Here is a 13020-nt window from a genome sequence, read left to right as displayed (position 1 = left end):
TGCCCTGGGTTCGTTCATTCATTTATTCATTCCATTGTATTTACTGAGGTGTGTGCAGAGCACTGTACTAAGCGATTGGAAAGTACAATTCAGCAACAGAGAGAAGCAATCCCTGCCCACAACAGGCTCACAACCTACAAGGGGGGAGACAGACATCAAAACAAGTAAACCGGCATCAATAGCATCAATATAAATAAATAGAATTATAGATATATATATACATCAAAACAAATGAATGGGCATTAATTATAAATAAATAGAATTATAGATACGTACATATGTACATAAGTGCTGTGGGGCGGGGGGCAGGGTGGAGCAAAGGGAGCGAGTCGGTGCAACGGGGAGGGGGAGCTCAGCAGCATGTGGCTGGGATGACAGCTGAGGTCTGCCCCCCACCAGCCAGTGCAGAGCTGGGACTAATAGGGACTTCCCTTTGCCATTGCTTTGCCTCCCCTTTCCTGGTGCCCTAAGGTTTGACTCCTATTTTGGACATCCCTTGAGAAAAGAACTCTCTGTTTCCTCTTCCCTTCCTGAAGGGCAAAGTGGGGCAGAGGGTTGCGTGGATGGGTGTGTCCTTGTCGGTTGGATTTCCCTTCCCCCTACCGAGCAGGGTCCGCTGGGGTAGTTGGATCTGGAGAGGGGGATTAACCCCAGTCCGTCCACAAGCCTAAGTCCCCGTGGCTTCCCACCGACCCTAGCCTCAACCCCCCAGGCTTCCTCGTCATCCTCTTCCAGCACCGAGCCCCCGGTAGTAATCCTGGCTTTGGGTTAGACTTGGAATGTTCCTGAGTTGGCCTGGTAATCTCAAAGTGCTGCAGCTTGTTTCTCTCACTCTGCCTAATTCCCAGGACTTCAGATTGTTCCTCATCCCCGGGGCACATAGAGGCACAGCCCTCCCTGCCCTGCTTCCCACCATGGAATCCCGGGGGCTCTCAGTCCCCCCCAACCCAATTGTCATTCCCATCTCTTCATTCTGAGAAAATTATTCTCCAAACGGGGTCTCTCACCTCTCACTTTCCACAGCTCTGGGTGGCCCTGGGGCCTCGGGGTCCTGGCCTGAGCTGACCCAGTGGCTTGCTAATCCTGCCTCCCAGTGGGAACCAGGTTGGCGGCTGAGACAGGGTGTTACCATTCAGGGAACAGCAGACCTCGAGTTAAAGCCCGCTTGATGGAAAGCAGCTCCAGGGTTCCTGCTTTGATGTCAGCCGCAGGGGCATGATTCATGGGCTGAGCAGAGCAGCACTCCCTGGGCTTCATCTCTGCACTTTGGAGTAACAGCGAGAAGCAGTGTGACTTAGTGGAAGGAGCCCAGACTTGAGAATCAGAGGACGTGGGTTCTAATCCTGGCTCTGCCGCGTGTCTGCTGGGTGACCTTAGGCAAGTCACTTAATTTCTTTGTGCCTCAGTTACCTTGTCTGTAAAATGGGGATTAAGACTGTGAGTCCTAGGAGGGGCAGGGTTATTTTGTATCTACTCCAGCTCATTGTTCAGGGCTTGGCACATAGTAAGCACTTAATTACCATAAACCCCCCACAAAAAAACAGCCCTTCCCCACCTTCTCAGTCCCCATGGGCAGGTCCTGACAGGATGCCAACTGAGGACTGCCGGGGCCCCAGAGAGCACCTGGGCTGGACTGCTCTTGCCAAAGTGATGCCAATTGTGGGCAGAGGGTTGCAGCTCTAGAAGCTGAGGACAACTAGTTGGCCCTCCCCTCCACCCTGCCCCAGGGGGTGGGCAGGAGAGATTGGCCCCAGCAGCCAACATTATGCAGCCTCCAAGCTGGGTTAAATGGTGGAGGAAAGTACCTTGGATCGGAAGTACCTTATCTCTGGGAAGTGCTGGCTTTTAATGGGGAGGGTAGTTTCTTCAGCTGAGGTAAGGTGGTGCTGGATGAGTCGTGTTGAAATTGGAGATAGAACCCATAAAGGGGATTTAGGGAAAGAGCTGGAACAGTGCCATTCCCCACCCCTGCCCCCCAACCTCCCCTCTTCATATCCCCCACCCAGGACCACTTCTTTATCATCTTATCCACCACTCCCCCCGGCCTCATTCCCTGTGGAGGTACATCTGAGCCATACTGAGAAGGAAGGGGAATCACGCGGGCTGGGCATCCAGCTTGCAGTGGGAGGGGAAAATGGGAGTTTTTAAGTAAATGAGCGGGGAAGGTGGGGAGGTGGACTGTGAGATGGGTCGCTAAGGGATCATTAAGAAACGGGCTCACCATAGACCCAGCTTTGGGAGTGAGTGGGGGTAGCCCACTCCTGGGACCCCTGACCTTCAGCACCTCCCTGTCTTTCCCTTCCTCCCCAGACTTGTACTGCACGCTAGAAGTGGACTCATTTGGCTATTTTGTCAGCAAAGCCAAAACCAGGGTGTTCCGGGACACATCTGAGCCACAGTGGAATGAGGTGAGTCAGGGACCTGATCCTGGGTTGGCGGGAGGGGTGGGGAAGGCGAGGTCCTGTCTGCTGTTTGATGTTCATGAGGGTGCCATGTGGCTGACAAGTGTCTTTGCAGCCAGGGTGCCCCACTTCTGACATGCTCCACTCTGGCTCCTGACCTGGACATTCAAGCGCTTAACATAATACCAAACATGCAGTGATCGATGGGTCTTGCCACACAGGCCACTTGGACCCGGGTCAAGACTGCCAATCTCATTGCAGTAGGAATGCAAATGGATCTTGGACCTGGGCTTTAGGGAGGAATTGAGAACACAATCAGAGCCCCTTCCGGCAGCCCTTTCTCCCTGGGTCCCAACTAACTGATCCCTCCCGCCATCTCCCCTATTCAGCCCCCGAGCCTCTAAGTCCTAGTGTTGTTAGCATTGGCTTGCCCCCTCCTTCCCCTCAGGAGTTTGAAATCGAGCTGGAGGGCTCCCAGTCCCTGAGGATCTTGTGCTACGAGAAGTGCTATGACAAGACCAAAGTCAACAAGGACAACAATGAAATCGTGGACAAGATCATGGGCAAGGGGCAGATCCAGGTAAGGCTCAGTGCACCGTCCGAAGAAACTCTTCGGTGGGGAGGGGGGAGGAGTCATGCGCCATGTCGCCGGAGCGGTGAGCCCACAGCAGGGGGCTGCCTGCCCCCCTTTGAGGAGAACACCCCCGCCCGATTGCCGCCTCTGTCTGTGGTGAAGCTACATTTCCTTTTGGTCTAGAGCCTTGGTGATTTCTGGTCCGCTGGGTCTTGGACCTGCCGGTTGCCCTTCCCACGTGACGTGGCGCTTCTGTGCTCAGATTGTGACAGCAACGGAGTTTGGGATGTGTATGTGCTGACAGGGGGTGGGCCTTATGCACTTGACAGGAAGGACCCCAGTACCTGTCTCTGATTTGCAGTTTTCCTGTCAGATATCGGGGCATAAAGTTAGAGTGGATCTGATCTGGCAAGTTTGCCTGTGGATGTTTTGATGACTCTGTATCAATCAATTAATGGTATTTATTGAGTGCTCTCTGCATGCAGAGCACTGTGCTAAGCTCTTGGGAGAGTCCAATGTAACAGAGTTGGTAGACGCGTTTCCTGTCCACAAGGAGCTAAAATAATTTGCAGATAGGTATATAAGTGCTGCGGGGCTGAGGATGGGCTGAATAAAGCATACACATCCAAGTCCAAGGATGACGCAGAAGGGAGAGGGAGTAGGGAAAATGAGAGCTTAATCGGGGAAGGCCTCTTGAAGGAGATGTGATTTTAATAAGGCTTTGAAGGTGGGAAGAGTGACCGTCTTTCAGATGTGAAGGGGGAGGGCGTTCCAGGCCAGAGGCGGGACTTGAGCAAGGGATTGGCAGTGAGGTAAACGAGATTGAGGTACAGTGAGTAAGGTTGGCATTCGAGGAGCGAAGTGAATGAACTGGGTTGTAATAGGAGATCAGTGAGGTAAGATAGGAGCAGGCAAGGTGATGAAGTGATTTAAGGCCAATGATGAGGGGTTTCTCTTTGATGTGGAAGTGGCTGGGCAATCATTGGAGGATCTTGAGTGGGGAAACCTGGACTGAACTTTTTTCAGAAAACCATTCTGGGCGGCAGAGTAAAGTGTGGCCTGGAGTTGAGGGACAGGAGGCAAAGAGGTCAGCAAGGAGACAGATGCAAATACAATTGAATGAATGAATGAATGAATGATCAAGATTAGCCAGAAGAGCTTGGATCAACATGGTAGTTTGGATGGAGGCCAAAGGATGGGTTTTAACAATGTTGTGGAAATAGAAATGACAGGATTTGGTAACAGGCTGAATATTTGGGTAAAGAGGAGAGCTTGGCTGATTTGGACTCTGCCGTAGATGTGCCCTATCCACCTGAGGCAGGATGGGGAAAGCTGTTCTGGGGCCAGGGCGTCCTCAACTCTTACCACCAATTGGAACCCAGTGGGCAGCCAGATGGGGCGGCTGGTTTCCCTGACCTGCTCTAGCATCCGTGAACAGCCTGTCCTGCTGCCTCTACACTATAAACTCACTGTAGGTAGGGAATGTATCTACTACACTGTTATATTGTACTCTCCCAAGTGTTTAGTACAGCTCTCTGCACATAGTAAGCCCTCAGCAAATACGATTGATTGACTGACTCTACTGAACTGAGGCTCTGCCCCGGAGGAGAGATGAGGTGGAGGGGACTGGCTTTGTGAGGGGAAAGCAGATTTGCCCATGGGCGGAAGGAACTTAAGGGCTGTGGGTTTGGAAAAACAGCTCCTTGCTCTGAGCCTGGGGCTCCTTGTCCTTCTGCTGTCCGGTCCCTCCAGGGGATGGTTTTCCCTTGGAGCTGGCTCTCTCTGGATCAGCATGGCAGTACAGCAGAGGGGGTTGGGGAAAGCGGTCCTGTGGCCAGGGGGCTGGCAAGCTCCTCGAGCGAGTAGTTGGGAGCAGAAAGGAAATGACCCATCTCTGCTGCCCAGAGCCTTTCCCCCCAGAACCGATCATCCAGCAGTTCTCGCTTGAGGTTCCTTCTCTCGGGCCTGTGCCCTGGCCAAGCTGCCCCGCTCTCTTCTCCTCAGCCGGGCTGAGCCCAAGCAGCTGGGCGTGTGGTCAGGGAGAGGAGTCTGGCCGGCACGCACGCAGCACCATGCAGGCCTGGCTTCTGCTCCCTGCTCTTTCCACTTCACCCTATGTTCTGAGCCGTCATTTCACACCCTGGTGCCTTTCCTTGTTCCTCGGCACCATCGCTATGGCAACAAGTGCTGTCAAGGCAACCATGAACCAGTCTTTCATTTGGGAAAGCAGGACTGATGGGAAAGCAGGGAGGAATGGGGAGAGAGGGAGACATTGTTGCACTCTGGGATTGTCTCCCTTTGGAGGGGACTTGGCAGTGGTAGCAACGCATGGCAGCCGGGAGGACCCTGAGAGGCTCATGGCAAGCTAGGGCATCCGAATTTGACAGTGCCCCTTGTCCTCCTCCCCCTCAACCCCTCTTGTACCATCATGTAGTCCCATGAGACCCCAGGCCCCAGCAAATGGCTCGGCATGGAAGAACATAGATTGCCGGGCCTGGTGCCTCCTTGGAAAAGACGGGCAGCCACCATCTGTTCTGTTTCGTGCCAGTTTGGGCTGGAGTGGGGGAGGGTCTGGAGAGATGCCAGGGCTGCCTCCTGATTCAGATAGTGGGGCATCTTCCCTTGCTTTGGGATGTTGTCATGGAAACCTGATTCTGGGCGATGGGCACCCACTACCTGAATTTCCACGCCCGTATCTCCTCCAATCCTCTCCACCCGCACCACATGCCACAGGCACACATGCCCAGGTTGGGGGAATGAACCAGAAATCATTGCCTCTCTAAGACCGAGGAGATGCAGGGGGTGGGAATCTATGTTGTGTTTGGCAAATGGTAAAGAACAGACTGGTAGGGAAAATGTTTTTATATTTAATCCTCTAAGAATGCAAAATGCCTGAGAGTTTATATGAAACGAAACCTAGGCCTCCCAACTCCCAGCTGACCCCCAGCCCTTGAAGTGGTCCGTCCGGCATCCTTTTGGGTTGCAGTGCCTCTGTTGTCTCTCTCACCCAGTACCCCAGCCCTTAGAGCCTGAGGTTTTGCTCTGAGCTATCGGTCCGTGTCTCTGGAATGCCTTAAACGGTCATGTTTTTGTGGGGAGTGGGAGGGAGTGTGTTCTGTCTGGACAATGCGGAGTGACTTGTAAACTCTAGCTTTGCCTATGATCTCTCTCCACCCCCTCCCCTCTCCTCCGCACGCCCCCCTCCCCCCCAGCCACGTGTGCCGTTCACTGCGCAGGCAGGCCACTACCCTGTGCTTGGCGGGGAGATCGGAAGCGGGAGGCAGGAGAGGGGGTGCTGGGCTGAGCTGTCCCCTGCAGCAGGGGACCTTGCGGAGTCTGGGGGAACAGGCTGTCCCCATGTCTCCCCCTGCTTCCCACAGACTGCTCAGTCTGGAAGGGGATTGGCAGCGGGCCCAGGTCCTGTTCCAGTTTCTCTTCAGCAAGGGGAGGTGGGGTAGAGTGGGGCAGGAGCTCAGCCTGGTTCCTTTTTCAGACGAGCTGGGAAATGTTCACTTGGCTGGTTGCGGGGGAGGGCGGAAGACGCCGGCTGCTTTCTTCTTTACCTTCAAAGCCCCTTTTGGAGGCCTGAGCTTTGGACAGGGAAGAGGAGGGATCGTCTCAGTGCTTGGTTCACATGTCAAAGGGAAGGCCACTCCAGAAGGCTGGAAAAGAGGTGGAGAGATGAGCCCTGCTCCATTTTTAGCCCTTTGAGGGCAGCAGGAAGAGTTGAAGGTACATTTGGTTAAACTAGGCTTGGAAGGATCTTCAGGAGGGTTACTTATGGAATAACAATAATAATTGTAACTTCTATAGAGTCTATTGATAATCGTTATCTGTTCTCATGGTTTTGCAGGGAGATAGGGAAAGGGGAGACAAGCCCAGTGAGGAAAAGTAATTTTTCTCAGGGTCATATATTATGTCAGAGTGGAAAGGGAGTCAGAACCTTGGGCTCTTGATTCCCAGCCTGGGGCTCCTTCCACTTCACACACATACACAGGTAGCAAAACAGTCCCCTGCATCATCTCTGACAGTGAGGCTAATGGTATACGCATCTCCAGTGTTCTTTCAAAGCGAATTTGCCCGCTAACCCGCTACCAGACCCATCTGTTGGGCCGAAGGACAGGCACTGGTCTCGAGGGCCTTCCCACACAGAGTTGAATCTGTCTGCCAGTGTGAGGCCATGGACACCGGTAGGCAGCAGCCCCAGCCCTTAGCTCAGAATCATTCGCCTCCGCTGCCCCAAAGGCTCACTTCAAGATGAGCTCCCATTTGTCTATTTAGCGTTTCCTTCGCTTGTCCCAGTTCCATTTCAGCGTGCTAAACCCAAGTATCCTGCTGTCAGGTACCCTCAGCAAATGGCCAGGAGTTGGTCTGTTCCAAGTCTGGTAAACTGGCTCTGCTCTTGAAGCTGCCTGCGGGTGAACCTGCACTGCCGTTCACAGCGAACCACCCTGCCGTGATGGCCCTTGCTCTAGGGTCAGATTGCCCCTTGGAAGGTCACACATTTGTCCTGAGGGTTGAGGTTCTGAGACTTGTGTGGCTTGAGAGAGTGGATCTCTGCTTACACAAGTGTAAGTTCCTTGTGGTCAGAGAGCGAGTCTTATACTTTCCCAGGCATTTAATTCAGTGGCTTGCACCCAGCGGGTACACAGGAAAAACCATTAGTGTTACAGGAAGCAAAGGAGCTCATCTTCCTTGCCTGAAGGAGCACACTGTGTCAGTCACCAGTGACCTGGAGGTTGGGGCAGAAGCTTTGGGGTCATTAGGAGCTGCTCCCATCTCCCAACTTGGGAATGTGTCAGGCAGGTGGGGTGAAAGTGTCTCTGGTATGGAATCCTGCCCCACCAGCCTCCCTGGTCCCCCAAGCCTCTGCCTTGGTGGTGGGGTCGATCTGTGGTGGGCGGCAGACCGCCCTCCCCTTGCCCAGCCGCCGCTGCTCTTGGAACTTTGCCTGGATTCCTTTCTTCCAAGGCTGGGAGTCCCCCAGGGTTTCGCCCTCTTCGTTTCTCACAGCTCCGATCCTCCTCCCTTTCCTTTCCTTTCCAGAGATATCCCCCGATTTTCCCTTTCTTCTGCTGCTGCTGCTCCCAAGATTGCCATCGCCTCCCTCAGGTCTCCGCGCCCTTGATTTGAATCTTGATTTCGTGTCCCACCCGGCCACCCCGCCCCCTCCTCTCCCTGACCCTTTCCTCCACCCCACACCCCCAAAACCAAACCATCTCTTCCCTTAAGCGTCCAGATTCTGGGCATGTGCTTCCAGGTCTCCCGACTTGGGGACTGTGTGACTCTTGTATGTTTACACACAGCTATTTCCGGTAACACACGGCCCGCGTGTTCTCTCCGAACTCCAGATGCTGCTATCTCCAGCTGGGACCTGCACACCGACTGGTCGAGTGGCTTCCCAGGGTAAAGCCCCCTTCGGGACGGGCTCAGGACGAGGCAGACTTAGCCCCGGCCCTCCCTGGCATGGAGCCACTCCATTCCTGCTTCAGACCTGGGAGTAGAGGGGACAGGGAGTCAGCCTCCCCCGGGGTTTGGCCCCTTCCTGGATGCGGTAGAGGGCAGAGTTGTCCCGTCTGGGTCCCCTTCACCCATCAGTTCTGGGACCCATGCTCTCAGGGAGATGGATCTGATCATCTTCTAGGTCATCCAGTGCTTGGCACAGAGTGCATGCTTAATTATTACCATATTTTTGTTCTTCCTGGGCCAGAACCCTCCACCCATGAGGGAAGCAGAATCAATTTTCCCTGGGCCCGGCCAACAGAGACTCCTTCCCGGAGATGCCAGTTCTCCGGGCCCTCTGGAGCAGGGGGAGCCTCTGATCTCTGGGTCCCAGGGGCGCGGACCCCAACTGCTGCACTCAGGGGTAAGCTGCCAGGGACCAGTTTCTTCTTACTTGTTCTTTATCCAGGGCTTGATCAATTCTTCTTCACTTCCTCTTCTCTGCTAAAGCAGCCCTACTCTGCTCCAGGCCAGCTGAGTGACTTTGGGCAGTTTGCTTAACCTCTCTGTACCTGTTTCCTTATCTGTAAAATGGGAGCAAAACACCCACCTCTGCCTACCTCCTAGGCCTGCTGGGAGGGTAAAATGACGGAACTGATGTAAAGGTTTCTTGGAAAAATAGAGATGCTATACAATTTGAAGGTGTTAGCATTATTATTATTATTATTATTATCATTATCGGTGGCTCATTCAGCTTAGCTGCCCACCAGGGGCAATTGCTGCCACCTGTCATTGGCAGGCTGAGACCGGTTCCCTGAAAGTCTGTCTTCAACATCTGTTCTCTGAATCTCTTATGTCAGGTGCAGCCACTGCTTCCATTTGGTTTGGGGTGAAGGAGGGTGGAGAGCAGGGTCCAGAGATATCCCCCGATATTCTCGTCGCTATTGCGTTCAGGGCTCGGTGCAGGGGATGCTGCGACCGGGGTCCCGGCTCCTCGGCCTCCGCCTGGGGCACTGGCCTACGGAGAACAGATCCTCGGGTGCCAGTTCCTCTAAAGAGCTGGAACCTGAGCCCAGTCCATCGCTCCGGTCCCTCTCCCCGGCCCCGTGGGTGTGGCGTGGCGGGGTGGGTGGGGGTTGGGGGAGAGGCGGAGTACCGAGGGCAGTGAGAGGGGGGTGCAGGCAAACAACGGGCCTTTGTCAGCTGCAGAGCTGCTTCTGGTTTCAATTACCCACCGAGCACAAGGATGTTTCAAAGTCGAGTTGGGGGTCAGTAATATACCGTGACCTGGTGCCGGCTAAGCTGGGGAGCGGGGAAAGCTGGGAGGAGAGACAGAGAAGCCAGGGGACTCCTCGACCGAGCTGCCACCCTCTCGCCCCTCTGAGACATTTGTCTTGTTTCCCAGGAAGAGAAGTGGCCGGGGCCGGTGGTGTATGGGGCTCTGGGGACTTGAAGTCGGTGAGGGAGCAGAGACACTGGGCCACTCTGGTGCCCTTGGCCCCTGGAAAGAGGCAGAGGAGATTTCTGAGGACTTTTCAGTCGTGGCCACAGGGAAGCTACTTCCAGACTTCTGATCTGATATATCCACAGGGGTTTCCCCTGGCTTCCAGATTTCTCTCCTACACTCCCATACCCAGTCCCCCTCACAGCTGGCAGATTAGGTTGCCCTAGGAACAGGTAGGTGGGCAGCAATTCCCTAAGTGACATGTTGGCTCGCCCTCCTTTCTCCCTCACCATGCATGTGGGATTGTCTCCCCTCTTGTTTTGGATTCTCAGGTTGGAACTTGGGAGGCCCAGGAGATGGGCCCACCCTGAGGGGAAGAGGTTGAGGGGGCTGAATGCGACAGCCTAAAGGAACTGACAGAAACCCATTGGATAGTGGCTCTTCTCGGCCCCAGCGATAGGTCTGGGTTCAGTCCGAGGGATTGGACATTGTGTGGACTTTAGATTCTGGCTCCTCATGATGGAATGAGCACGTTTTGAAGATTCTACTTTTGCATTAGGGAATGTATGCAGTGTCTGTGGCCTAGTGGAATGAGCACAGGCCTGGGAGTCGGGCATTCTGGCTTCTAATCCCAGTCCACCACCAGCCTGCTGAGTGACCTTGCACAAGTCTCTTAATTTTGCCATGCCTCAGTTTTCTCATCTGTTCAATGGGGATGTTACATCCATCCGTCTTTCTCTCTCCCTCTCCACCGCCCCCACCTTCCCAGTCTTAGACAAGGGACTGTGTCTGATCTGATTTTATTGTATATACCCAAATGCTTAGTTCAGTTCCTGGCACATAGTATATAATTAATAATAATAACAATAATCATAATATGCTCAACTGCATGAGCTGACTCCAGTGGAAGATTGAGACAAGGTTAAGGCAAGCGGTTACATACTTTTTTAACCTATCCCACCTCTTCACCTCTGACCCTCCATTAACTTGCTTAGTGTCTGTCAGCAGGACTTCAGAGGGTACTCAAAGTGGCTGACGTGTCTGAATTTGAATTCAAATGTCACTTAGGAACACTGAAGCCAAGGCCATGTGGTACTAGGGGTGCAAGGGCTTTTTGACCTCCCCATTGCAGGATCGCTGGTCTGTAATAGGCCCAGGGAAAGCTTTTCAAGTAGGTAGGCTTATCAACAGAACCAGAATCCAGGATGAATCTAGTGCACGATGTCAATCAGTGGAATTTACTCAGTGCTTACTCTGTGCAGATGAGTACAGTACAATTCATTTGGTAAACACATTCCCTGCCCACAAGACATTAAATTGAATTATAGCTTCATGTTCATAAGGGCGGTGGGGCTGAGAGTGGTGTGAATATCAAGTGCTTAAAGAGTACAGATCCAAGCGCATAGGTGACATGGAAAGGGGAGGGAGTAAGGTAAAGGCTTCTTGGAGGAGATGTGATTTTAATAAAGCTTTAAAGGTGGGGAGAGTAGTAGTCTGTCATATATGGAGGGAGAGGGAGTTCTGTTGTGGGCAGGGATCATTTCTACCAACTCTGCACACAGTAAGCGCTCAATAATTACGACTGACTGAGAGGGAGGATGTGGGTATCCTCCTATAACCCCCACATTGATTTGAAGTTGACCTCTTTGGGAGCAGTCATTAGCGATGCAAAGGAAACGCACTAAGCAAAGGGTTTTAGCTTAATCATAGTGCCGCTGGCCTCCGGGGGCTGAAGCTGGGGGGAGAGTCCAACTGGTGACCAGGCCCAGACAAAAGTCAGACTGTGGGACATCGTGTCTAATCATCGCTCCCCTCAGCCCGCCCAGCCGACCTATGTGGTGACCCTGGCTTGATAGAAGGGCATGTTTAGACTGGAGCAGGGAACAGACCAGGACGGGAAGCAGTCCTAGAAATGGAGAGCTGCAGGGGGGCGGGAGCACCCTGCTTCTAGGGTCTCGAGCCCGTTCACTGCTGAAGCCCTTTCCTCCAGCTCCTCTTGGGTGGTGAGGAGCTCACTAATGATAAGGTGGCTCTGGAGGTGGAAGGGCTGGGAACAGGGATGGGGGAAGGGGGATATGGGAGAAGCAACTTCATCACTTTCTACCCTCTATACTCATTGTCAGTTTGTTACAGAAATAGACCGAAGGTGGATGGTGCCACAGGAAGCTTTTTGTTTATAAATCCCGATTTTGGCCACTTTTGCCGCTCTTCGATCTGATCTTCCCCATGATACTTTGTGATGGGTCCTCAGGCTGGGTCTTCTGATTTTAGCTGCTCTACCAGGCTCTGAGAGCTCCCTGGCCTGAGCTCTCCTTGCATGGAAGGATTTCCACCTTTGCATGCAGAAGAGGAGAAAGGTGAGGGTTGTCAGAGAGAACTGGAGTCTGAGGGTCGGGAAGGAGGTCATTCTGCAGCTGACTCCCCCAGCCTTTATGACTACCAGAGATTATCCTTCTCCAGCTGTTTCCAAATCATTTGTTCTGCAGATGCGAGTCTTGCCCCTTACTGAGATCTGGGGAATAGAAAGGTGCTGGGCACAAGAATTGAGTAAAGCGGGTGTGTTGGGGGGGCCCTCTTCCTAAGCAGAGGCCAGAGTGAACCTTACCCCTGCACACAACAGACCCAAGCATTAAGTAGGTGACCCCCACCCCTTTCCCCAGGCCCGGATGAGGCCGGCAGTTTGTTAGTCCTGTGATTGTTCCCTGCTGCTTCCTTTTAAGAGGTGGGCCGGGGTCACTCCTTCCACCCTGGCTCTCCCTCCCTTACTCTCAGGTGTTTAGTTTGGCCAACCTGAACCTTGCCCCGTCATAGATTGTGACACATTCTAGAGACAGGGTTCATGTAATTCCCACCTGTGTACTCTTTCCCAGGGCCACTACAGTGCTCTGCACACAGTAAGCGTTTACTAAATATTCTGAGCCCAGAAGCATTCAGGGGGAAGCAGATGTGGACTCGGGCTCTGTCTCTTCCTCCCTTCCTTCTACGCCCATTTGTAAGTGGAAGCTTTGAGAGCAGGATCAGTAGGCCCACGCGTGCCATTTGGGGCCACTCTTTCCTCCCCAAGCCCAGGGTCTCGGACAGAGGGGAGCCCAGCACCATCTGATTGAACCCGAGCTCCCCAGGAATCCACTGCCTCTCCTGGACCAAACCTCAGTAGG

General features: G+C 53.5%; 1 protein-coding gene across 7 annotated transcripts in view; it reads left to right on the top strand.

The window, feature by feature from the left end:
• Positions 1 to 13020, top strand: part of ABR (ABR activator of RhoGEF and GTPase) — a 162805-nt gene that overhangs the window by 116279 nt on the left and 33506 nt on the right. For all 7 annotated transcript variants that reach the window (XM_029081817.1, XM_029081820.2, XM_029081818.2 and 4 more), the window contains 2 exons: positions 2311 to 2408; positions 2851 to 2982. In XM_029081817.1, the coding sequence (XP_028937650.1) occupies positions 2311 to 2408; positions 2851 to 2982 (230 nt within the window). The remainder of the gene's footprint in view (positions 1 to 2310; positions 2409 to 2850; positions 2983 to 13020) is intronic.

This window comes from Ornithorhynchus anatinus, chromosome 17 (assembly GCF_004115215.2).
Source record: "Ornithorhynchus anatinus isolate Pmale09 chromosome 17, mOrnAna1.pri.v4, whole genome shotgun sequence".
Lineage (NCBI taxonomy): Eukaryota > Metazoa > Chordata > Mammalia > Monotremata > Ornithorhynchidae > Ornithorhynchus > Ornithorhynchus anatinus.
Note: the sequence above shows the minus strand (reverse complement) of the source record. Positions and strands in the feature narration are given on the sequence as shown.